This window comes from Trachemys scripta, chromosome 4 (genome assembly GCF_013100865.1).
Source record: "Trachemys scripta elegans isolate TJP31775 chromosome 4, CAS_Tse_1.0, whole genome shotgun sequence".
Taxonomy (NCBI): domain Eukaryota; kingdom Metazoa; phylum Chordata; order Testudines; family Emydidae; genus Trachemys; species Trachemys scripta.
Genome location: NC_048301.1, coordinates 24,433,322 through 24,458,494, shown reverse-complemented (window position 1 = coordinate 24,458,494; position 25,173 = coordinate 24,433,322). Strand labels below are relative to the sequence as shown.

Sequence of the window (25,173 nt, the reverse complement as noted above, 5' to 3'; positions counted from 1 at the left end):
CTTGGCTCCTCCTCTGGCCACTCCCCCCCCTTGGCTCCTCCTCCGGCTGCTCCGCGCCCCTCCCCCCTCGCCCTCATGGGGTCCACTCAGCGCTGGCCTCCCCTCTGCGCTGCTACGGTGCCAATCACCCCCCTCGCCAGGCCCTCCAGGCAGGGGGTGAGTGGGGAGGAGGCTGAACGTTCCAGAGCCCGGTGGGGTTCTAGAACGCTGGACAGCAGCCCGGGGCGCTCTCGAATGCTGGGAGGCTGCGGGCCGCCCCCTGTCCCAAGACCTGCACCAACAATGCTAGCGACGGGAACTCAGCACAGGGCATGTTAAACAGAGCCCTGCAGCGCCCCACCTGCACCAGTGCACTGCAGTGCTGGGGACACTCGTGCCCCAAAGCCCTCTGCATGCACCCTGATACTCCAATATACCGACCCTCCTGGATACCCCATGTAACCCACCCCCTCCGCATTCACCTGATCCCCCCAGACCCATCTATTGCCAGGGCCCTGCAGGCACCCGGGTGCCCCCTGCACGCACCCTGACACCCCCATGTGCCCCAGGCCGGGCTGGGCTGAGCCGCGGTGGGGTCCGTGTCCCTTTAAGAGCGGGGCTGGGCTGAGCCAAGCCGGCAGGGGGTGGCTCCACTCCCCGCTGCAGGCTGATGCCGGAGCCTGGGCTGAGAGCCAGGCTCGTCTCCTGCACCAGCTCCAGGTGGGGCTTTGCTGCGGCTCCCCCAGTCCTCCTGGGCCAGGCCGCCCCCTGCACAGTAGGGGCGGGTTGCATGAGGGCAGGACCCGGTGGGGCCGAGGGCTGAACAGGCCTGGCAGGGTGGTGCGGGGGCTGCTGGAGGGGGAAGCTGGGAAAGGGGTGGCACGGCCTCAACACCCTGGGGCTGCCTGCCCCTCAGAGGAGGCAGAGGGGCGCAAGCCGCAGCAGGACCCTAGCCCCCCGGGGGAGGGGATCTGGGGCCAGCCCGGGGAGGCAGGAGCAGCCCCGGAGGTGCTGGGCGCATGCAGGGCAGAACCCTGGGAGAGCCCCAGCCCCGCAGCGGGCAGTGCTGCAGAGGAGGAGCCCGCGGCGGGCGAGGGGAGCCCGAGGCAGGGGGAGCCAGGCCTCTCACACCCACCTCTCGCGGCTGCTCCATGCTGCTCCCGGTACCAGCCCCGCTGCTGCAGTTACTAGCGCCGCCGCTTTCCGCTTCCTGTGCCCGGTGCCGCCCCGCCCCACCGCAGGGTCCAGCCCCTGCCCCCCCTCTTTTGTCTGCAGGAGTTCAGCGCCGGCAGGCCAAGCTTCAGAGCGGAGCGTGGGCCCCGCCCGCTGGCGCCATGGTAACCCCTAACTAAGGCGCCACTTTTAGAAAATGTGCTGAGGGGAAGCAGCTGCTTCCCCTGCAAACCCCCCCCCCAGCTACGTTCCTGCATTGGGTCCCTAATCCATGAACTATTGGAACTCATTTACAAAACTTTTCTTAAACATTACATGAATATATTGTCTCATACTATAGAATTAGAATTTATAATCCCTGTTCCATGATGAGATATCTTTGAGCTATAATTTATCTTAATTAAAACTGTCTTTAGATAGGTTTTTCCTCAAAATGCATTTTATCCAAAAAAATCCGATTTAAATAAAAAATCATTGATTTTTATTCACCCTGCTTTCTTTTGTGTTTAATCTTCTCTCTGTATTTTCTGGGTTTAAAATTGCTGTAAAGTATTTTATTTTACATTACTGATATGTATTGTCAAACTTAACTCCATTTTAATTTACTTTTTGTCTAAATAAGAGGCTGTTTTTTACTGTGGACTTGGATTTTTTTTACAAATTGCTCTGTTGATATGAAGTTGATGATCATAATACAAAGAGAGGGTACTAAAAACTAGACTACCAATATGGCTTAAGTTTTTTGAACAGGTATTACAGCTACTACAGAACAGATCACGATATAGATAACTGAATTTTGTGGCTTTCTCTTTTTAAGGCATTCAGCAAGTTATGCTTATTGCAGTGGTCTCCAAACTTTTTTGATCGCGCACCCCATCCGTAAAAAAATTTTGAGCATGCACCCCCTGCTCCCGGCCGAACTGTTGAAGCCAAAAAAAAAAAAAAAAGACGCTCGGACTCCTGGCCGAACTGCTGAGGTAGGGGGAAGAAAAAAAAAAGCAGTGCTGGTCCGGCGGCACTCCTCCTGCCACGCACCCCGAAGGATCCTCTTGCGCACCCCACTTTGGAGACCACTGGCTTATTGTATTATTTTTAATTCCATTCTTCAGAACTCATACACACATTAAGAATGAAACTACACCTCTACCCCGGTATAACGCGACCCGATATAACACGAATTCGGATATAACACAGTAAAGCAGTGCTCTGGGGGGGCGGGGCTGCGCACTCTGGCGGATCAAAGCAAGTTCAATGTAACGCGGTTTCACCTATAACGCAGTAAGATTTTTTTGTCTCCCGAGGACAGCGTTATATCGGGGTAGAGGTGTATCTCTTATCGCTCACTTATATGCATTCATGAGCAAAGCAGATTTATCCTAACTGGGCTCTAATGCATCTCATCTCTGGTCTTTACCTTTTACTAGCACTTGGTGAATGCTCATTTTGTTCTGTACTCATACTTAATAGAGAACTAGATCCTAGAGGGTTGTCAACAAGAAGGAGAGAATCGCAGGTGGCCTATGCTGAGAGGAAACGCAGCAACAAGGAGAGTGTGGAAGCTAAATACAGAAGAAGCAGGAGGGATAGCAGCAGTAAAAGAGACAAGAATTATGTGTCTTTTTGTTATTCAGCAAGTGTGTGTGTGTGAGGGGGGTGATGGAAAGAAGAGTAGCTGCAACAGATGGGAAGTGGGGAAATAATAAAAGGGTATATATTGCACACACTTTGTTACTGGGTTGGTTGCATTACAGAGCTTAGCCATACAGGTCACTATTAGTGCCAGTAATAACAGACAGCTCATCCTTTGCCAAGAAGTCTGCTAATTTTATTTTTTATTGGACCAACTTCTGTTGGTGAGAGAGACAATTTTTCAAGCCACATAGAGCTCTTCTTGAGATCTGGGAAAGGTACTCCCAGCATCAGGGCAAAATGCAAGGTGGAACAGTGTTTAGCTTGTGTCTCTCACCAACAGAAGTTGGTCCAGTGAAAGGTATTATCTCACCCACGTTGTCTCTGTAATATCCTGGGATCAACACAGCTACAACTACACTGCATACAATTTTATTTTGGGGATTAATTAGCTGTAATAGATTCAGTAGAAATATCTGTTGCTCTACACAATAGTGATTATGCCAAGATTTGAAAAAACATTTATTGTGTGTTATGGGGAAACAATTTCCTCATATTTCAGAAATTTGAGTTCTGTTTTAATCAAACCAAGAGGTCTAAAATATAGCTTTGTTCAGTAATTTTAAACATAAAATTGCATATAATGTTTTTAACATTGACATTTTCATTGTGTCTTATTCTAAAAAGCCCAACTAACAAACTGATTGCAAACTATTGCAGCAGGGCTTAGAGGCCCACTACCGTTTATGGTCAGACAGTATTACTATTTCAATGTTTGAGTTGTTTATAAATCAGCTGTTTAAAAAATGCTGTCACCTGGATTTTGATATACCAAAAGTAGCCTGTGAACAAACTTTGTAAACAAAAATTATTTGAATGGATTTGGAGGCAAATAAAATATACTAATTTTATGTGCTTTTTTGAAATTCTCTAACAAAAAAACAATAGTTTAGTGATATTTTGGGCATATCACATGACATTTTTTAAAAGTATATTTAAATATTGTAATAATTGTTTGCCTGTGCGTGCATAATATTTTGTTTTTGTTTGTATGTAAATTCAACACTAATGATCATAAATACACAAACCATGCAATTTTAATTTCATCCTCTGACATCTGAAAGGAAAGACACTGGTTTGAAGTATATAGGAAATGCATAGGAGAAAACAGTGGCTCCTTTGAAAAAAGAAAGTGTGATTCATGTAGAGTCAGAAGAAACAACATATGCAGTGGATGTGCATTAAGAATCATTGACAAAACTAGGATATCCTAATATCTCTACCTGCATGATAAATGTCTATTTCTATGAACAAAAGAGTAGGCTAATTTTTTTTTATTTTACTATTAAGGCTTTTGGTGAAATCTGCTAAAGCAGGACTCAGTTCTCGACTCATTCTGGTTCGCCAAGAAGCCTCCCAAATTAATGACTTTTCAGAATGAATTTAATGAGGGTTTTTTAAGCGTTTACGCTTTGTGTGCAATATTTAAATAAATAAATAAGGCTGTACTTCAGTCATCACTGGATGATTTTACGTGAAATGACTCACTGATGATATTTGTAACAAATTGGCTTTTCCTTTAAAGGCTGGTAGGCATAGGTGAGTTGAATCAGGCAATTCCCTATAACAGGCAGCAGGTGGCTGTAGCAAAGGGGGGAAGCTCAGGAAACTGCAAGAAGAGCCTTCTGCAGTAGGGTGACCAGATGTCCCGATTTTATAGGGACAGTCCCGATTTTTGGGTCTTTTTCCTATATAGGCTCCTATTACCCTCCACCCCCTGTCCCGATTTTTCACACTTGCTGTCTGGTCACCCTGTTCTGCAGGGAAGACCCTGATACCAGGGGGTTTGGAAGCAAAAGACAGAAACCAGAGGCTTCAGCCAGGTAGGGCCTGGGAGTGGCCTGCCAAAGCGGGAAAGGCCCCAGACAGGAAGGCCCAAGTGTAGGCTAAATTGGAGCTTCCTGGGAGTGAACAGACTCCACCAAAAAGTGATGTGGGATTTCCCTACTGAGACTACAGCAATAAAAGCCTGAGAGTGACTTAGGGTGACCAGACAGCAAGTGTGAAAAATCGGGATGGGAGCAGGGGGTAATAGGCGCCTATATAAGACAAAGTCCCAAATATAAAATATATAAAATTGGGACATCTGATCACCCTAGAGTGACTCGACGACAGAATAAAACCAACATACTGTGTTTTGGGACTTTGAGTTTCATTCTGGAGTTTTATTTATGTGAACAAACTTAGGCCTCCGAGAAGGGGTGGTGAAAGGACAAGAAAAGCCTGTGTGGAGCTTGTTTAAGAAGCTCTTTGAGGGAGAAATTGTTATCAGGGCACTGCAGAGGTACCTTTGGGAGGCAACTGACCCCACTACAGTATTAATAGCAATCTTTTCATAGAATTGTAAGAACAAATATTTTTGTTATAATTCTGTTTAAAAATCACTAGCTTTTTTGCTTTGTCTTTTGTATATTTCTGAACATATCCAGATATTACTTTTTGTATTTGTTTTTTCTTATGTAAATCAGAAAAGTCAAGAATTTGTAACAGGAAATATGAAGTTCTTCTTTGATTGCACTCCACTTCAGTGGTGTGTACGCCCACACACACCTCACACACATTCCACTTCAGGTGTGTGTGTGCCCAGTTCAGCAGAGTTGGAGACTTTTCCCTTAGTGGTGCCCATTCGGGTGGTGCATGTGCCCTCTGCTGCCTTGTGTTGCTGCATAATGGTATAAAGGGTGGCGCTGCCCTAGCCCATCCTCAGTTCCTTCTTACCATGATCGGGCCCCTACCCTTGACCAGAAGGATCAAAGAGAACACAAAATTTGTTCACAGGCCTACAATTTCATATCTCTAACCAGCAAGCTTTCTCCCTCAGGGACTATGTAGTTTTCATAGAAGTTGTCAGAGTATGTCAGGTAGGAATTCCAGGCCATCTTAGCAGTGGGCAAACTGATGGTTAGGATTCTTTGCAAGCTTCTATAGATGGGGCAGATTTGGCAGACAGAGCTCATGGAACTGAGGGGAGTCTGGGGCAGCTCTGCCCTTTATATCATCACGCAGTAGCATGAGGCAGCAGAGAGCCCATGTGCTGCCCCAATGGATACCACTAAAGGAAAAATCTCTAACACACACACACAGCTGAGGTGAAATGGACATGTGCAACACATCTTGAAGAAAAAAAGTTACAGAACTGGCTAGTAACATTTTTCTATTTAATAAGAAATGGAGTGGGATACACAAATAAGATTGCAGTCCAGAATAACTCCATTTACTGTTTTGAGGTGAAAAGAGTGCACACTTTCTGTCAGGTTGTAAGCATCTACCAGATTCAGTTATTTCTGATGAATTATAAAGAAATGTGAAGACCAACTGTAAATTTACAGACTAAGGGCCCAGTCCTTCAAGCACTTATGCATGTACTTAATTTTTAACATTTAAATCAATAAGCCTACTTTCATATATTGTTACTTATATGCATAAGTGCTTGCAGGGTTGGACCAATATTGCATCCTTTTACAAGTGTCTCAGCAAACCAAAAATGTGTATGGGCAATATTTGAGACATTTCAATCAAGTGAGAAATGACCAGGTTTATTAGATACACATATAGACGCAAAACAGTTTCTTGGTCTTTTGGGTCTGGATAATATTGGCGTTTCTTTATAAAGGCAGGAGCTTATGAGATATGGGGAGAAATTGATTACACTGATACAGAATACAGTACAGGCACTGTGGGTATTTAAGAAAATGGATATTTAACAAGAATGAATCTTGAAAGTAAAGCTATGATTTTAGGGGGCTGGATTTTTCTCAGATGCCTTTGTTTTCTCACACCGTCTCAAAACATTCCTTTTCATTATAATTCCACAGATCTGAAGAAATAAATTATGCTTCCAGATAATGTAGATACATTCTGTATTTTTTGATGACACATTGAGATAACATTGTTTTCACACCATTTTGTTTAGATGACAGTGCCTCTGCTGCAAGCAGTATGGAGGTAACAGACCGCATTGCTTCTCTGGAGCAGCGTGTCCAGATGCAGGAAGATGACATCCAGCTGCTCAAATCTGCCCTGGCTGATGTGGTTCGACGTTTGAATATTACAGAGGAACAGCAGGCCATGCAGAACAAGAAAGGACCTACCAAAGGTTTGCATTTCAAATATATTTAAACAAATGTATTTAAAATTAGTCAAACATTTATATGTGTTAAAGTTTGTTATTACTTAAGTCTTTTAAAACACTCAGGATGAACAAGAAAAATTAAATTTAAAAACAAAATTCATAGCCTACTAAATAGAATACATAAAAAATGAAAGTAAGTGTAGCAGTCTTTTAGAAGCTCACACAACCTATCAAATCATCTGCATTTTCTTACTGTTTTAATCTACATTTTTAATTTTCACACAATTCCTATTTGCTGCCTCTTGTCCAAAATTAGATCATAAACTCTTCAAGGAGTGGGTCATCTTCTGTGAACTGAAACCCCTATTTTGTCTTGGCAATACAGATGAAGCTGATCAGCCAGTGAAGATGGCTAAGCTGTCTTTAAGTATCTCGTACTAACCTAGCTTGATTCATGTTGTGCAGAATAATGTCAATAATATACAAAGGTAATAAAAAAAATTAAGTTGAGCATCCAGTATTACATAGATAGCTAGGGTTTGCTTCAACCAGAACGACATGGTGTAAGTGGTAGTAGTCTGATGTAGTCAGATTTGCTTGCTGTAAAAGTGTGGTGAGTTTGTTGCCATTTGAAAGTTATTAAAAAATGCATGGGTTTTTTTTCCTCTTTTGTTTTGTAATCTTAATAGAAGTAATTGTGGCAAGCTAGATGTGAAAACTGTGGCTAGGTTCACAAGCTCTCTGATGCCTGAATTATGAAAGTATTTTCATTACAAGTGGGATATATGTTAACTTAAAATTAACTTTTTAAATTTATATTTGATGGAAAATATGCATTTTATGGTCTTGTAATTAAGTTACAGGGCTGAGAATCAGGGATCTGGACTTTCCTCCCAGGTCTACCACAGACCTTTTATATGACCTTGTGCCATCAATTACTTTTTAGGCCCTGATGCAGCAAAACAGTTGAGCACATGCTGTGGTGAATTAGGGCCTTTGTATGTTTTGGGGGAAGGCCAGCAGCTCACTGTGGAACTAAATTAATGGGTCTTAAAACACACTAGTTCTTGGCTGGAACATGCTGAAGGAGTTCACACTATTATTGTTTTGTATCTCCTATTGTTGTTAGGGCTGCCAGGTTTTCGACTGGAACACCCGGTCGAAAAGGCGCCCTGGTGGCTCCGGACAGCACCGTCTGCACTGCTGACCGGGCCGTTTAAAGTCCGGTCAGTGGCGCAGCAGGGCTAAGGCAGGCTCCCTGGCTCCACGTGGCTCCTGGAAGCAGCCGGCAGGTCCTTACAGCCTCTAGACATAGGTGCGATCAGGGAAGCTCTGTGTGCTGTCCCCATCCCACGTGCCAGCTCTGCAGCTACCATTGGCCAGAAACTGCGGCCAATGGGAGCTGCAGGGCCGGCACCTGTGGGTGCAGGCAGCGCTCACTGCGCAGAGCTGCCTGGCCACTCCTCCGCCTAGGAGCTGGACACGCGGCCACTTCTGGGAGCCGCGCAGAGCCAGGGCGGGCAGGGAGCCTGCCTTAGGCCCCTGTGCCACTGACTGGGAGCCATCTGAGGTAAGCGCACCCAGCTGGAGCTCGAACCCCCACCCACACCCCAACCCCCTGCTTCAGCCCTGAGCCTGCTCCCACACTCCACCCTGAATCCCTCATTTATGGCAACACCTTGGAGCCTACACCCCCAGCCAGAACCCTCACCCCCTTCTGCACCCTAACCCCTAACCCCAGCCCAGTGAAAGTGAGTGATGGTGGGGGAGAGTGAGTGATGGAGGGAGGGGAGATGGAGTGAGTGGGGGTGGGGCCTCAGAGAAGGGGCGGAGAAAGGGGGCCTCAAGGAAGGGGTGGGGCAGGGCAAGGGTGTTCAGTTTTGTGCAGTTAGAAAGTTGGCAACCCTAATTGTTGTCCTTGCTTCTTTTGCTGCCAGAAACTGTTTAAGATCTGATAAAGTAAATACTACTATAAGTAGCTTCAGGAAAAAAAAAAAAAAGCTCCATTCCAACATAATTTTTGAGGGGCTAAGAAGCCCTATGTTACATTTACATTCAAAGTTCTTTGAGGTGAGAAAACAAAGGCCAGTAACTATTGTCAAATTGCAGCCCGATCAGTTCTTATTCTTAGGCTTCATGCCAGTGTAAGAAGTACAACTACAGAGCCAATCCTGCTTGCATTGACGTTAATGGTGCATTGACTTTGGTAGGAGCAGAACTGGATGCTAATATAGCAGATAATTCTTTATGATGGCAACTTTCTAAGGAGTTTGTACCACATACTGCAGAGGAAGAGCTTCAACTAACATGAGCTGTTCGGCCATCACAAACTACTGAAATAAGTATTGATAATATTTGTGATTTCCTGCTAATTTCCAGAAATAGGTGCGACTATAAATATTAATATAAAATTTATTTTTATCATGATATTTCACCATCATCATCACTGTCTGCTTCCCCCATACCTCTGCGGGGATATAAAGTAGAATTAGAAGCATCTTAATAATTTGTTCCTTTTAGCAGTTTTGACAAAATGCTAAACTTCAGAGGTGGACATTTTTCTTATGAATTATAGGTAAAACTATTTTTGAACAAACTGCATAGCTCAAACAGCTTAACAAAACAAAAGCAAAAAAAATGCTTAACAATTTCCTGCATGTTAAAATTGCAGTTTACCTCACTTTTAGGAATAATTGAATAACTTCAGAGTGATAGTTTAGAGCAGCAGTGACTAACAGTGACCATTACAGGAGGGATTTGACTAGAGGTGGCCAAAGCTGGAACTACAGACATCTTGTCATGAGAAGCTGATTGAGACTCAAACTTTTTCACATCAACTGCACCTTTAACCCCCAATGCCACAATTATTTAACAAAAAATTGAACTTGGATCTCAAACGCTCTCGTGCAAAAGACTGACACATAACAGTCAGGATTTGAAGTGCAGTATATCTTGTTTCATGCAGATATTCAACAATTCAAATCAGAGGTGTCATGTTGGGGCCCACCTGAGAGAAAGGTAAACTCACAGCTCAACTTTTAAGACCTGGCACTGGGTATTGCAGTGGACAGCAGATTCTAGAACCATTGCAGACTGCTCAAATTTTCCCATGGCACAATAGTTAACTTTGCTTGGTTTAAAGCCTAATGAATTCCAATTTTAGACAACATAATGAAGCTAAGCTCAAGATAAAATCAAGTATTGTTTGTGTCAGTGTTGTATGAGCACTTGTGTGATGTTTCAGTCATGTAGTTAAAAAATACATATAAGGAAATTTCAGTTGCTTACCTAGTCCAGTTAGGATTTCATTTACTAATGGCTTTTAAAAAACTTAATTAGCCTATTGTGTAGAGTTTTTATGACTTCCTGCCTTTTATTTTTGTTTGTTATTCTTTCCCTTTTTCAATTATTGGTTTGTTTGTGATCTTAATAGCCCTATTAATCCATAGATCAGAGTATGACTAAAAAAGCAGCTGCTGCTGAGCCTGATAAACATGTTAGTGCTGCTACCACAGGTAAGACCCTGAAGCAACAGAACTTGCAAAATAAATATATAACAACTGACAAAACTATAATATGAATGAGTGAATTACTAGCAAGTTAACAGTACTGACATGTTTTGAATTATTTGACAGCTATAGCTATTTAGAATAACTATAATAAATAAAACTAAAAAGCCACAGAGTGCATAACTGATTGATTAAAGAATTTTAAAAGAGTTAATTATGTAGCACGTAAGAATTCCAGATTATTGCTGTACTGCACTCCCTTTTCACTCTAACTTTGTAGTAGTAACAGGGATAGAACTTGGATCCTTATGCTCCAGAAGCACAGGTGCTTGCCACTTGATTAGAAGGTGAATCTCCATTAGCTGGTAACAGTATAGCATTTATGACATACTGTGGAGTAATTCTGATTCCATCAAAGTAGGAAGGTATGTAGACACTTAGCCAGCTCATTCCAACACTTTTTAATAGGTTTGGGTTTTTATACATGTATCCAATTATGAAAACACAGATGCTGTTTGTCAGCATGTTAACAAAAGCACATCTAGCCAAACTGCAATTGGAACTTTGGCAAAACAGAATCATGTGAGTATTTGTATGGCCACGACATTGGTGTTATGAAAAGACCATCGGATGATTAATGACCACAAGTTTTCAGGACATTGGTTTCATATGTCAACTACAAGGTAGCACTTCCATATTAAAAATAAATGAATACATGAAGAGCAGATTTATATTTTAATGTTATTAGAAAACATTGTTTTGGTGTCTAATTTGCATTGCAAGATGCACAAATCCAATTTTTGTTAGTATCTGTAATACTTTCTGTTCTGGTAGTCACATAATTTAGTGCTGTCTTCTTGTCAAATGTGCTGCAGGCTTTCATACTCAAAATGGACTTCAGTGCTCAGACATGTTGGCTAAAGTCAGTTAACATGCACAAACATATGAAAGCTTGTTTTGTTCAGAGTTGGAAAACCTGAGGTCTGCAAGGCAGTAATGACTGAGAAGCTTACAACCATCATATTCCAATGTTTTAGAAGCTAGAAAGAGTTGTTAACAGAGTATAATCGGGAATCGTGCAGTTTTTTTCTTAGTGCTTTTAAAAGAGTGATTTGTTTCATTGGTGTCAGTCTGTTAGGACTCTTCCTCATTTCAGTGTTTCCTCGGAGCATCCTCTGAGACCTTTTAGATGTAATCTACATTCCCAATAGGAGCATGAGAAAAGAACTAACTTCTTTCCTCAACGAATAAGGTTTAATGCCAAAACCGAGTTACCAAGTTCAATGGGGCAGTGATTGAAAGCTTTTAGTTTGTAGAAATAAAACCAGGGTAGTCTATTAAAGCTCGGGGCCCCATTATTCTAAGCATTGTACAGACACATAGGAAAACATTGGTCCCTGGCCAGAATTTACAAATTAAGACCCCAGTCCTGCTATTTACTGCATGTCCATGTGGAACCCCTTTGACTTCAGTGGGGCTCCATACTGGTCCCACTGGCTGCGTTTCACTGCTCCAGGCCAATGAGGGCTGTGGGAAGCGGCGTGGGCCGAGGGATGTGCTGGTCGCCCTTCCTGCAGTCCCCATTGGCCTGGGACAGCGAACCGCAACCAGTGGGAGCTGCGATTGGCCGAACCTGCGGACGCAGCAGGTAAACAAACTGGCCTGGCCCGCCAGGTGCTTTCCCTGGCAGGTCACATGCCAAAGGTTGCTGATCCCTGCCTTAGTACCTACTCTAGAAACAGAATGCACATCTATGATGGGGTAGTCTGCCCCCATAAGGGTGCCAGTCAGCCCATCCCTGGTCATGTGACATGGCTGTTTAAAACGTTGGAAACTTTCTGGTGTATGCAAAGGCCTAGGAAATAAGCCGTATTGGGGGAGAGGATGTGGTCCCAGGAATAAGTGTTAATTTGGAGAAAGTCACTTACTGTTTCTTTAAGGGCCAGGACCAGGAGCCTTGCAGAGTGGTCAGGGTAAGAATCCCCTCTCACCCAATCAGTTGGGAATGATCTGGGAGAAGGGGACTAGCATGTACACCACCTCCTCTCTCATAGCAGGGCAGAGATCAGCAGGAGAAGGCTGACCTGCGGAATCCTCCAAGATAGAGGACTGATTGGGAAAAGGCACCCACCTGAGGGTGAAACTGGCTAAAGCCTTGTAACTTAGAATCATAGAAGATTAGGGTTGGAAGAGACCTCAGGAGGTCATCTAGTCCAACCCCCTGTTCAAAGCAGGACCAACACCAACTAAATCATCCCAGCCAGGGCTTTGTCAAGCTTGACCTTAAAAACATCTAAGGATGGAGATTCCACCACCTCCCTTAGTAACCCATTCCAGTGCTTCACCATCTTCCCAGTGAAATAGTGTTTCCTAATATCCAACCTAGACCTCCCCCACTGTAACTTGAGACCATTGCTCCTTGTTCTGTCAACTTGCCCAAACCATTATCCCAGCTCCATAGAAGAGATCCAGTGGAGATTCCTGTCTGGAGTAGGGAGATCTAATTGCCTGAACCACAACCCCAGCTCCAAGAGGAGGGCCAAGGTGAGCTCCTGCCTGAAAAAGATAGCGCATGACCTGCATGGCTCATAACCTCAGCTCCAAGAAGAGAGCTAGGGATGGGTAGGGGTGGAATCCTGCTTTAAGGAAGGAAACAATACAGATGGTTTGAAACGTAACCTGGTGAGTGCCAGAGAGGCTGAGAAGTCCCTGGGAGTGGAGCAGGGGCTCACAATACAGGCAGAGGAGAAGCCACCCACAGAATCTCAGGAGGAGAGTACCTTAGGGTTGAACCAGGGAAACAGTATACAGGAGGAGCTCAATAGAAATCAGGCCAGGAAAACAGTATAGGGTTGGGGAGAGATTGGCGTAACCGCTTTATACTGGGCCTTGGCCTGGAACTTAGGGAAGAGGCAGGACTGGGTTCCCCTACCAAACTCAGCAAGAGGGTTTATTAAGGACTGGACCAAGTTGACCAAACCCAAAGAGACCAGGGGCTGCATGCCCCAGTTAGGAAGACTGGCCTCCTGAAGCACTGGACTTTTCAGCCCTGAAAGGGGACAAGACTACCAACAACCCAACTGGAGGACTGAGGTCTTGACAAAGGACCAACAAGTCCTAGACAGCAAAAGCTCCATCTGAATGTTGACTTCTTCTCACGGGATCGTGAAGAGCAGTTGGGGGAGGGGAGGCAGACCTCAAATGGAGTCATAAGGGGGAGGATGTGTGAAAGAGCAGAGAAACTGCTGCCTGGCACAGCAGGTGTTAAAAAAACCTGTGGGCTCAGCTAGCCACGCTCCGCTGTACCTGCAGGCCTGGAGGGGGAGAAAAGGAAGGAGACTGGCTCTGTTGGGGGCTGTCTGTCAAGATCTCCTGAGGCACCCTGACTTGAGCGAAGATCCTCATAAGCTTCATAGTCACTGTTTTGGAATTCATGGAGCATAATGGCATGGCTTTCACGTCTAAAGCACGATATGTGGTCTGTGCTACCCCGATTAAGTATGGGGCCAGCACTGCAACCCATTGGTCTCGGGGCTACCACAGTTGGGGCTTAGCTGCAGGGGAAGGTTTCCTTGCCTCCAGTGGCTGTGTTGGCTGTACGGTCACTGATCCATCCCTTCAGGCAGGCAAACAGAGAGCTCCTGCTTCCTTGTCAGACAGCCCCCAACTGAGCCAGGCTCCCTCCTTTTCTCCCACCTCCAGGCCTGGCATTGCCTGCAGGTATAGCAAGGCGGTGCTAGCTGAGCCCACAGGTTTTCTTTAACCCCGGTTGTGCCAGGCGGCAGTTTCCCTGCTCCTTCACAGGAGCAAAGCTCATGAAGTCGTATGGGCTTCCCGGACGTGTACTTTGGGATGCAGGAAAGGGGTCCCAGTTGTGAAACAGCCCAGCAGCTGAGACTTGCTACCGGACTAGCTGCTTCCAGCATTTTAATGATCGTTTACATTTTATATAGCATCTTTTTGTATGGATGGATTCTAAAGTTCTTTACAAACTGATATATCAACTATTTACCTAAACCATTTGATGGGCATCAAGCACAGCAACTGTTTAAAACAGCCTAGCTCTACTGCATTTTAGGGCAGGATTTAAAATGGAAGGAGAATTTAAATGGGCAGAATATAATTTTCAGAACTAGAATTTTGCAAGGAGATTGAAGTTACATTTCTGGTCTTGTAATAATAATAGTAATAATAATTATTAATAATTGGATCTTTTAATGATAACAGTTGATTAGAACCTGGGTTTTATAGCTTTGCTGAGAGATGGTATCTCCAATAGTAATGCACCTTGTAATATCAAACTGAGGTATTGGTTAAATACTAATTTTAGAGGGAAGAGAATGCCTCCTGAATCACACTTCTCCTGAAGATGCCTTCTTTTGGTTAGTGTCTTTCTCTAAACCCAAAGACTTTGTTACCTTTAGAAAGGTGGATGGAGATGACCTAGCCCGGCCAGTAGCTCCACTCTCCTCACAGTTAGGAAGACCCCAAGTAAGGAAGAACTTGAAGTAATTTGTAGCAGAAGTTATGGAAGGTAAAGTTCCATCAAAGTTCAGATAGCTCTATGAACGTTGCAGTTCTTTGCTTTTTTTCTGTAGATAGAGAAAACTAGCTATGTTGAAAGCAGCTGATATAAATACATGAAGAAAGTTACTAAGTTCATATTTGTTAATTATTTACGTAAATTAAGAGAAGCCGTTCAAAATCCAGCCGTGGAATTAAAAGATCCTGTTTCAAAACACTTTTTCTAACAGTATTTCCTTATCTTTATATTTTCTATTGTTCACAGCCTTAACCATTGTTTGTTAACTAACATATGGTTGATTTGAATGAAAATCTTTGATAAAAACTGTTCCAAAATTAATTATGCATATGGTGTGTACCTAATTTATTTTTCTATATTGTGTTTTTTTTTGTTAAGATGACATGAGAGTAGAACATCTCCATGTTCTATTGATTCCAATGGCATTTTCTCACTTGAAAAATATATAACATATATATCTACTCTGTTTGCTGGGTTCTCGATCATAAAGCCACATACTTAAAAGCAAGTTTTTAATGCAGTATATAGACCAGTGGTTCTCAGACTTTTGTATTGGTGACCCCTTTCAGACAGCAAACCTATGAGTGCAACCCCCCCTTACAAATTAAAAACACATTTTTTATATTTAACACTATTATAAATGCTGGAGGCAAAACAGGTTTTGGGGTGGACACTGACAGTTCGCAACCCCCACATAATAACCCTGAGGAGTCATGACCCCCAATTTGAGAACCCCTGATATAGACCTTGGAAAGCTTGTTGCATAAGCAACAGTGTATAGCTTCTTTATTGAAGAACACAGGCCGCTCAGAAGGCTGTTCGCCTTTCTTTCTGGTGCTACGTTGAACATGCTCTAGAAGGGAAGTGGATTTATTTTTTTGGAGAGTGGGGTGATTTAGGGTTGCTCATGTAAGCAATCCCATTGTACTCCAGTAGCTCTCAAAATGAGTAGAGTTGCAGAATTAGGCCCTTAAGCAGTACAAAGGTTATTTCACTGATGTCATTATGAATATGTTTAACAATAAAAATGATTTACCCCTTGTAGCTGAGATTTAGCAAGTGAAATTTCAGAAATGTGACTACAGGCTTATTGTAATGAGAGATTTCTGAATGCAATAAATTATTCAAGCTGTAACTTGTTACTAGTTTAATATGCAGTTTAAATTCTTATAGGAAGCCTATTCCAAAATGATTTCCTTACAATAAATAGGGCTATGGCTGAAGTTTAGTTAATTTGTCCCTGTTTAATTTTTAATCCCTACTTTATTGAAACAAAGTTAACACTTCAAAAGCATGTGTGAAATGTGTGTAACCTTTTTTGTTGTCTGCAGAAATAAAAAGTGACCTTTTCAGTGCAAGCTGTGATTTTACCATCTGCTTGTCTTACAGCTAGACCGTTGGTACAAACACTGCCATTAAGGACAACTGTTAATAATGGAACCGTGTTACCAAAGAAACCAAGTGGCTCTCTACCTTCCCCATCAGGAACCAGGAAGGAAACTATGTCACCAGCAACAAAGAGGTACGGAAAAACTTGAAATATGTGTAAGGTTATTAAATTAATTGAGAAAGTAGTAAATGTCATTGTTACGCTTTTATAAGAGCATGAATGTGCAGTTTTTCTCTCTTTAGATAACACTTTCAAAGCAATGGTTTAGATAATTTAAAGTGATTTACAGTTAAAATCTTGTAAAAATACTTACAACATCTTTCTATTCATACCAAGTTAATTAATCAGGCCTAAAGTTATTGCAGTAAATACCATAGAAATACACAATGATTAGTCTATTATTTATGTGTTTCTTTCTTGATTCTGCAGTCTAGTAGATTAAGAGTAGGAAATTTTTGCTTTGGATTTTAGAACACGTTCTGAAAAGTAATACCAGGGTTCTTTGTTTTAGACAATAGAAGAAACAAAATCTGGGGAAGGCATGTGGTCCCGTGACAGTCGTATAATGCTATTGGTCACTTTTTCTCAGTACAATTATTTTATGTAGAAATCTAATTTGCTGTGTTGTACAAGGAAATTCACTTATTTCAAACCACATCTAGCAAACTCTTATACCAGTGAAAGAAACCCTGCTCTGACTTTTTACTATTAACATGTATTTAGGTCCCTTTAAAAAATTCCTTAAATGTCTTGGGTGTAGTTTAAAAATTAGTATGCTTCATATTTGTGTATTCCTTTGCATAGCCAAGCTCTGGGAAACTTAGTGGAGTGGGTGGAACAGGTTCAATTTGAGCAAACCAGAGATGCACTACAGAGCCAGTCTGTTATGCCCCCTGGTGCAAAAGATAAGATTCTGTGTATGATTGATTTTTCCTTCTACATTCCCCTACCTTGAATGCCAAACCAGCTTTGGGTGGTAGTAGTACTATCAGTCTGTGGAAGGGAGATTGTAGAGATAAGAATAGCAATGTGTCCAGAAATTACTTGTGTTTGTAGAGGATACAGATTTTACATTAAACATGAGGTAGAAACCAATGATGTGTTATGATGGAAACCAGCTAGTGACATGATGAAAGGGGAGTGTTGCTGATTACCCAGAATGCTCAAGTTATTGTGACCACAAAGCTCTCAGAACAAAGCGGCTTATACTCTACACCACACAGTGATAGAATCAGTAAACATCACGCTGTTGTTTCTACCTACCTGAGATGGAGCTGACCTCTATGACCTGGGGGCTCAGTGCAGTTGCAGGTTCAGCAGTATTGTTTGAACCAGCCCTGCTGATGGGAAGGCAAGATAAATTTAAATGGGTGAAATGTCATCAGAATGTTTAAAAGTAGGTGAGAACCTATTTTAAAAAGGGAAAACTGTTTTTAGTGTCTCAGAAGTAAAGTAACACCGATTTGTATATACTGCATTTTTAGAGTGTTTAATTTTATTCATCATAATTCCTTTCCCTAGCACTAGTAAAGAAGAGTTGTTGCACATAGTAATTGCAAAATAAAATGCAGCATATGAGTATTAACACACTTCAGATGTACACGTAGGGTGTTATTTCATGCTCTGCCTCTAAGGGTATGTCTACACTATGAAAATTAGGTCGATTTTATAGAAGTCGATTTTTAGAAATCGATTTTATACAGTCAATTGTGTATGTCCCCACTAAGCGCATTAAGTCAGCGGAGTGCCTCCTCACTACCGTGGCTAGCATTGACTCACTGTGCACTGTGGGAAGCTATCTCACAGTTCCCACAGTCTCCGCTGCCCACTGGAATTCTGGGTTAAGCTCCCAATGCGTGATGGGGCTAAAACATTGTCGCGGGTGGGTTTTGGGTACATGTCGTCAGTCTCATTAATAATATCTTTATTAATGATCTGGAGGATGGTGTGGACTGCACTCTCAGCAAGTTTGCAGATGACACTAAACTAGGAGGCGTGGTAGATACACTAGAGGGTAGGGATCGGATACAGAGGGACCTAGACAAATTAGAGGATTGGGCAGAAAAAAACCTGATGAGGTTCAACAAGGACAAGTGCAGAGTCCTGCACTTAGGACGGAAGAATCCCATGCACTGCTACAGACTAGGGACCGAAAGGCTAGGTAGCAGTTCTGCTGAAAAGGACCTAGGGGTCACAGTGGACGAGAAGCTGGATATGAGTCAACAGTGTGCTCTTGTTGCCAAGAAGGCTAACGGCATTTTGGGCTGTATAAGTAGGGGCATTGCCAGCAGATCGAGGAACGTGATCGTTCCCCTTTATTCGACATTGGTGAGGCCTCATCTGGAATACTGTGTCCAGTTTTGGGCCCCACACTACAAGAAGGATGTGGAAAAATTGGAAAGAGTCCAGCGGAGGGCAACAAAAATGATTAGGGGTCTGGAGCACATGACTTATGAGGAGAGGCTGAGAGAACTGGGATTGTTTAGTCTCCAGAAGAGAAGAATGAGGGGGGATTTGATAGCAGCCTTCAACTACCTGAAGGGGGGTTCCAAAGAGGATGGAGCTCGGCTGTTCTCAGTGGTGGCAGATGACAGAACAAGGAGCAATGGTCTCAAGTTGCAGTGGGGGAGGTCCAGGTTGGATATCAGGAAAAACTATTTCACTAGGAGGGTGGTGAAACACTGGAATGCGTTACCTAGGGAGGTGGTGGAGTCTCCTTCCTTGGAGGTTTTTAAGGCCCGGCTTGACAAAGCCCTGGCTGGGATGATTTAGCTGGGAATTGGTCCTGCTTTGAGCAGGGGGTTGGACTAGATGACCTCTTGAGGTCCCTTCCAACTCTGATATTCTATGATTCTATGATTCTATGATTCTCCCTTCCCTCCCTCTCTCCTTCCCTCCCTCCCTCCCTCCGTGAAAGCAGCTGCAGACAATTATTTTGCGCCTTTTTTCCTGGGTTACCTGTGCAGTCGCCATAGCACGGCAAGCATGGAGCCCGCTCAGCTCACCGCTGCTGTTGCGAGCATTGTAAACACCTTGTGCATTATACTGCAGTATGTGCAGAACCTGGCTAAGAGACAGCAGCACGAGGACAATTGTGAGGAGGACATGGACACAGACGTTCCTGAAAGCATGGGATGTGGCAATTGGGACATCATGGCAGCAGTGGGGCTTGTTGATACAGTGAAACACTGATTCTGGGCCCGGCAAACAAGCACAGACTGGTGGGACTGCATAGTGTTGCAGGTGTGGGATGATTCCCAGTGGCTGCGAAACTTTTGCATGCATAAGACCACTTTCCTGGAACTCTCTGAGTTTCTTTCCCCCGCCCTGAAGTACAGGAATACCAAGATGAGAGCTGCCCTGACAGTTGAGAAGTGAGTGGCAATAGCCCTGTGGAAACTTGCAACGCCTGACTGCTACTGGTCAGTCGGGAATCAATTTGGAGTGGGCAAATCTACTGTGGGGACTGCTGTGCTTCAAGTAGCCAATGCAGTCACTAATGTTCTGCTATCAAGGGTAGTGACTCTGGGAAATGTGCAGGTCATAGTGGATGGCTTTACTGCAATGGGTTTCCCTAACTGTGGTGAGGCAATAGACGGAACGCATATCCCTATCTTGGCACTGGATCACCTTGCCAACCAGTACATAAACTTCAAGGGGTACTTCTCAATGGTGCTGCAAGCACTGGTGGATCACAAGGGACGTTTCACCGACATAAACGTGGGATGGCCGGGAAAGGTGTATGATGCTCGCATCTTTAGGAACTCTGGGCTGTTTGAGCAGCTGCAAGAAGGGACTTACTTCCCCGACCAGAAAATTACTGTTGGGGATATTGAAATGCCAATAGTTATCCTTAGAGACCCAGCCTACCCCTTGCTCCCATGGCTCATGAAGCCATACACAGGCAGTCTGAACAGTAGTAAGGAGCAGTTCAACTATAGGCTGAGCAAGTTCAGAATGGTGGTAGAATGTGCCTTTGGATGTTTAAAAACTGGTGCTGTTTGTTGACTAGGTTAGACCTCAGCGCAACCAATATTCCCATTTTGACAGGTTTCAGAGTAGCAGCCGTGTTAGTCTGTATCCGCAAAAAGAACAGGAGTACTTGTGGCACCTTAGAGACTAACAAATTTATTAGAGCATAAGCTTTCGTGGACTACAGCCCACTTCTTCGGATGTATATAGAGTGAAACATATATTGAGGAGATATATATACACACATACAGAGAGCATGAACAGGTGGGAGTTGTCTTACCAACTCTGAGAGGCCAATTAAGTAAGAGAAAAAAAACTTTTGAAGTGATAATCAAGCTAGCCCAGTACAGACAGTTTGATAAGAAGTGTGAGAATACTTACAAGGGGAGATAAATTCAATGTTTGTAATGGCTCAGCCATTCCCAGTCCTAATTCAATCCTGAGTTGATTGTATCTAGTTTGCATATCAATTCCAGTTCAGCAGTCTCTCGTTGGAGTCTGTTTTTGAAGTTTTTCTGTTGTAAAATAGCCACCCGCAGGTCTGTCATAGAATGACCAGACAGGTTAAAGTGTTCTCCCACTGGTTTTTGAGTATTATGATTCCTGATGTCAGATTTGTGTCCATTAATTCCCATTGTTATTACTGCTTGCTGTGTGCTCCATAGTATCTGAGAGAGTAAGGGGGAGACGTTTATGGCGGAGTGGGAGGTTGAGGCAAATCGCCTGGCTGCAGATTTACTCCTTCTCATAACACAAGACCCCTGGGGTATTGGTATTACTTATGGTAAATATACAATACCTTGTTTTCCTAGTATAAGGATACTAAAAATTACTTCAGTGTGTTTAAACCCTCTCAAATATCTGTAAAATAGTTTCATGTAAGATAATATGCTGTAAAGGCTTTACTGCCATAGACTTTCATTGCCTTGTTTATCTCACTTGTGATTTCATCAGATCAATGCAACCATCCTAAATATTTATACCATTACCGCACCATTGCATTGTATATATGTGTGGCGATTTAAATTCTTATGCTTATCCTTGCTAGGCTAGTAGTAATAGCATCTTGTTCTCTAGCTTGATATTATCCATTTTGTTTGATATCCACTGATTTTTAAAAGAACTTAGGCTGTTTGTTGAAGCTGCGGAGATGGGCAACATATATATAGTATTGCTAAGCATTCTTGTCATGCATAGATATATTGCTGGACTTTAAATACGTATTTTGAACTGACCACACATCTGACTGAGGAGCCAATAAAATCCATGGTACTTCATTCTTGCATGTATTTTCATATCTTGAATGTGCAGTCATGTGTGTCTTTAATTGTAAGTTTATTTTAAATGTGTCTTGCTTCCACACTTGTTGTATTCACTTTTATTCTGCTTTGTTTATGCACCTCTCAGTCATGGATTAAACAGGTCTGTGAGTCTTCTCAATGCATGCAAACTGAAAAAAACTACTGTAAGGTGAGGGATTCTTAGTAGTATTGTAGTGTCATAGTTCAGTAGGTTTTCCCTTCTATCATAGCTCAGTCTGTGCAGGGGGGTTATTTTAGCGCTGGTGTTTATATCATAATACATAATTGTAGTAACTATTACAATCTTTAGTATTCTCAGAAATAAATTTTGCAACATATATTCATAACCAATGTGTTTAAATGCACCAGAACTTTTATAAAGTAATTAACTCAGTAATGGTACCTCTACTTTTCGTGCTAACATTATCTCAATTATAGTGATGATTTTTCATAATGCAAATTCCTTCAAACATAATTGCTTATTGCAGCTTGTTTCTAAGTATTGTAAGTCAAACTTTTTGTCCTGGTGTTGCACCATTAAAAACTACCTTTTCTTCAGATTAATTATGAAGGCCAAATTCTGGACTCAATTATTCTTGTACACCCCTATAAATCAGTGTCCTAGTTTCTGTGATCCTTATGCTTCTCATTTAAATTCCACTTGAAGTATCAGTATGTCTGCTGTGTCCAGAATAAGCATGTCAATAGTGTTCACTGTAGCATCTTAGTTTTTAATTATATAAAAATACGGTATTATACCTACCAAAATATGTGCATGCTTAAATTGATTTAACAGTATGATGGTGTTGCCAAAACCCTTATCTTTTCTTGCCTCTTCACTTCCCTACTGCCTGTCACTATTGCTCATTGTGTCAAGGCTAAAATCTAAATTGTAAATTCAATGACGCCAGGACCATGTTCTTGTGAAATGCCTAGCTCTTTCTTGGGTCCTATAAAATAATAGAGGTTTCAGAGGTAGGGTGACCACCGGTCCCTTATTTTAAGGGACCATCCTTTATTTCATTGATTTATCCCTTTCGGTGACCATTCATCCCTTATTTTAAGATGTATTTAAATGTATTAAAACTGTTAAGTAATACTTTAAACATTAAATTGAAGCTTATGACAATTTCATTCTATATTTGAGGGCAGTAGAAATATCCACTTGAGAGAGAAAAATACATGATATGCTAAAGGCAATGGTGTTTCCCTGAAATATCCCTTAAAATAGAGCGTTGTCTCTTATTTTTCTTGTAGTTTTCCCTTATTTTCTATTCAGAGGTGTAATTGAGGTTAGAATTTGGCACATAATCATAATTAAGGATGCACAAAGATGTATTAGCATGCATGTGTCAGTATTAATGTCTAACATACTGTGTCATAACTGATGAAATAGTACTAATCCAGGGGTGGGCGAACTACGGCCCACAGGCTGTATCCAGCCCATCAGGGCTTTGGATCCGGCCCACGGGACTGCCACCCCCATGGCGCAGCGGGCCCCGCGCCGCTCGCAGAAGCGGGCAACACCACGTCCCTGCGGCCCCTGGGGGCGGGCGCAGAAGGCTCTGTGCACTGCCCTCGCCTGCCAGCACCCTCCTCCCCCCGCAGCTCCCATTGGCCGGGAACTGGGAACCGTGGCCAATGGGAGTTTTGGGGGAGGTACCCACAGGCAAGAGCAATGCGTGGAGCCCTCTGCCCCTCCCCCCCAAGGGCCGTAGGGACGTGATGCCGGGCTGCTTCTGGTAGCGGCGTGGCACGAGGCTAGGGCAGGCAGTCAGGGAGCCTGTCCTGGTCCCAATGTGCGCCACTGCCATGCTGGAGCTGCTCCAGGTAAGCGGCGCCGGGCTGGAGCCCGCACCCTGAACCCCTCCTGCACCCCACACCCCAACTCCCTATCCTGAGCCGCCTGCCACACCCTGCCTGCACCCGAACTCTCAGCCGTACCCTGCACCCCTCCTGTACCCCAACTCCCTGCCCTGAGCCCCTGCCGCATCCTGCACCCCTCCTGCACCGCAACCCCCTGCCCTGAGTCCCCAACCCCCTGCCCTGAGCCCCTCCCACACTCCGCACCCTTCCTGTACTCCTACCCCCTGCCCTGAGCCCCCTCGTACACCCCGCACTCCTCCTGTGCCCCAACCCCTTGCCCTGAGCCCCTTCCTGCACACAGCACCCCCTCCCACACCCTGCACTCCCTCCCGCACCCCAATCCCCTGCCTCAGCCCTACATTCATGGCCCTGCATGCAATTTCCCCACCCAGATGTGGTCCTCGGGCCAAAAAGTTTGCCCACCCCTGTGCTAGTCAATAGCAGTGTCATATTTAGCCATCAGTTTTATATGGAACTTTTCTGAGAATAAGGTTCAAGCTTCTCAAGTTGCCACACATTTTTTAACTGAAGACAATGCTTTAGTTAAAAGAAAGCATTCTTAATTTCAATTCTCTTGTCCTTGTAATTTTCTCTTGTCCTTGTAATTTTTTGTTTTCAGGATGAGCTTAAGAACTTTACAAGTGAAATTGTATTCATATATTTAAAGGCATATTCAAACATTAACATTAATGGTAAAATATGAATTGTAAAATATTTTTATTTAAGAAAATTGTTTTTGTCCTTCCATGTTGATATACTTTTAAAATGATTTCTTTCTCCAGAAAGAAGACAGCATTTTGTGTTGTGGACAGCAGTGAAGTTATTTAATATTTGTTGCTAAGTTTTTGACATTTAAAGTGAGATTAAAATGTGCTCTGTAACTTACTAATTATCTAATATTAATGCAACAAGTTGCATTTTTAAAGCGATGTTACCTTTTCATTCCATAGCTAGTGAACATAATACAAAAGATAGGCCCTGATCCTACAAACAGATGCTTAATTTTATGCACTGGTATAATGGAGTTCAGTGGGCAACTCATGCAAGTAGAGGCACTCATAAGAGTAAATGTTTTCAGGATCAGGGCCGTAGTTTGTAATTGGAGAAACATTAAAATAGACTACATTATACATTAAAATGTTTTCATTATGTTCTGGCTGCCAATATTTTATCTAATTGGTTGGAGGATCTTGCTCTGAGTGTTCTTCCTGTATCCCTTTCACCCAGGGCCAGCCTAAAACGTACTGGTTTCTGAAGCGAAAGCAAGATTTAATCCCTTACTACCATCACTTCCTTGTTGGCAATTTATTTTTCCCACCTACCTATGCAGCTTAGCAACCCACATATTTTCAGTGTTATTTCATCACCCAAAAGAATATTCTTATTTAAACTTAATAATTTACATTTTGGTTGGGTTTTGTATCAGAATGCATCCAAAACAATTTATACCACCATCAGGTGCTCCAAAAGAGAGAATATGGTAGCTGACATAAAGCTTTCCAGGATGCATCTAATGTTTCTGACTGTGTAGAACTTAAAATGGAGACATTCTTTCAGAGTAGTGCTTGGTTAGATAGCAACTTAGCAGCTAAAGAATAGTGGTTCAGGTCTGGCAAGTTGGTGAAGTGACCACAGTAATCTCTCTCCCCCTTTCAATATAAAGTCTTAAGTGGCCAATC

General features: G+C 43.1%; 1 protein-coding gene across 3 annotated transcripts in view; it reads left to right on the top strand.

Annotated features, from left to right (window-relative positions):
• Positions 1 to 25,173, top strand: part of EML1 (EMAP like 1) — a 183,965-nt gene that overhangs the window by 104,298 nt on the left and 54,494 nt on the right. For 2 of the 3 annotated variants that reach the window (XM_034768148.1, XM_034768147.1), the window contains exons 2-4: positions 6,755 to 6,937; positions 10,363 to 10,428; positions 16,355 to 16,487. In XM_034768148.1, coding sequence (XP_034624039.1) covers positions 6,755 to 6,937; positions 10,363 to 10,428; positions 16,355 to 16,487 — 382 coding nt within the window. The remainder of the gene's footprint in view (positions 1 to 6,754; positions 6,938 to 10,362; positions 10,429 to 16,354; positions 16,488 to 25,173) is intronic. The other variant, XM_034768149.1, reaches the window with a different exon arrangement.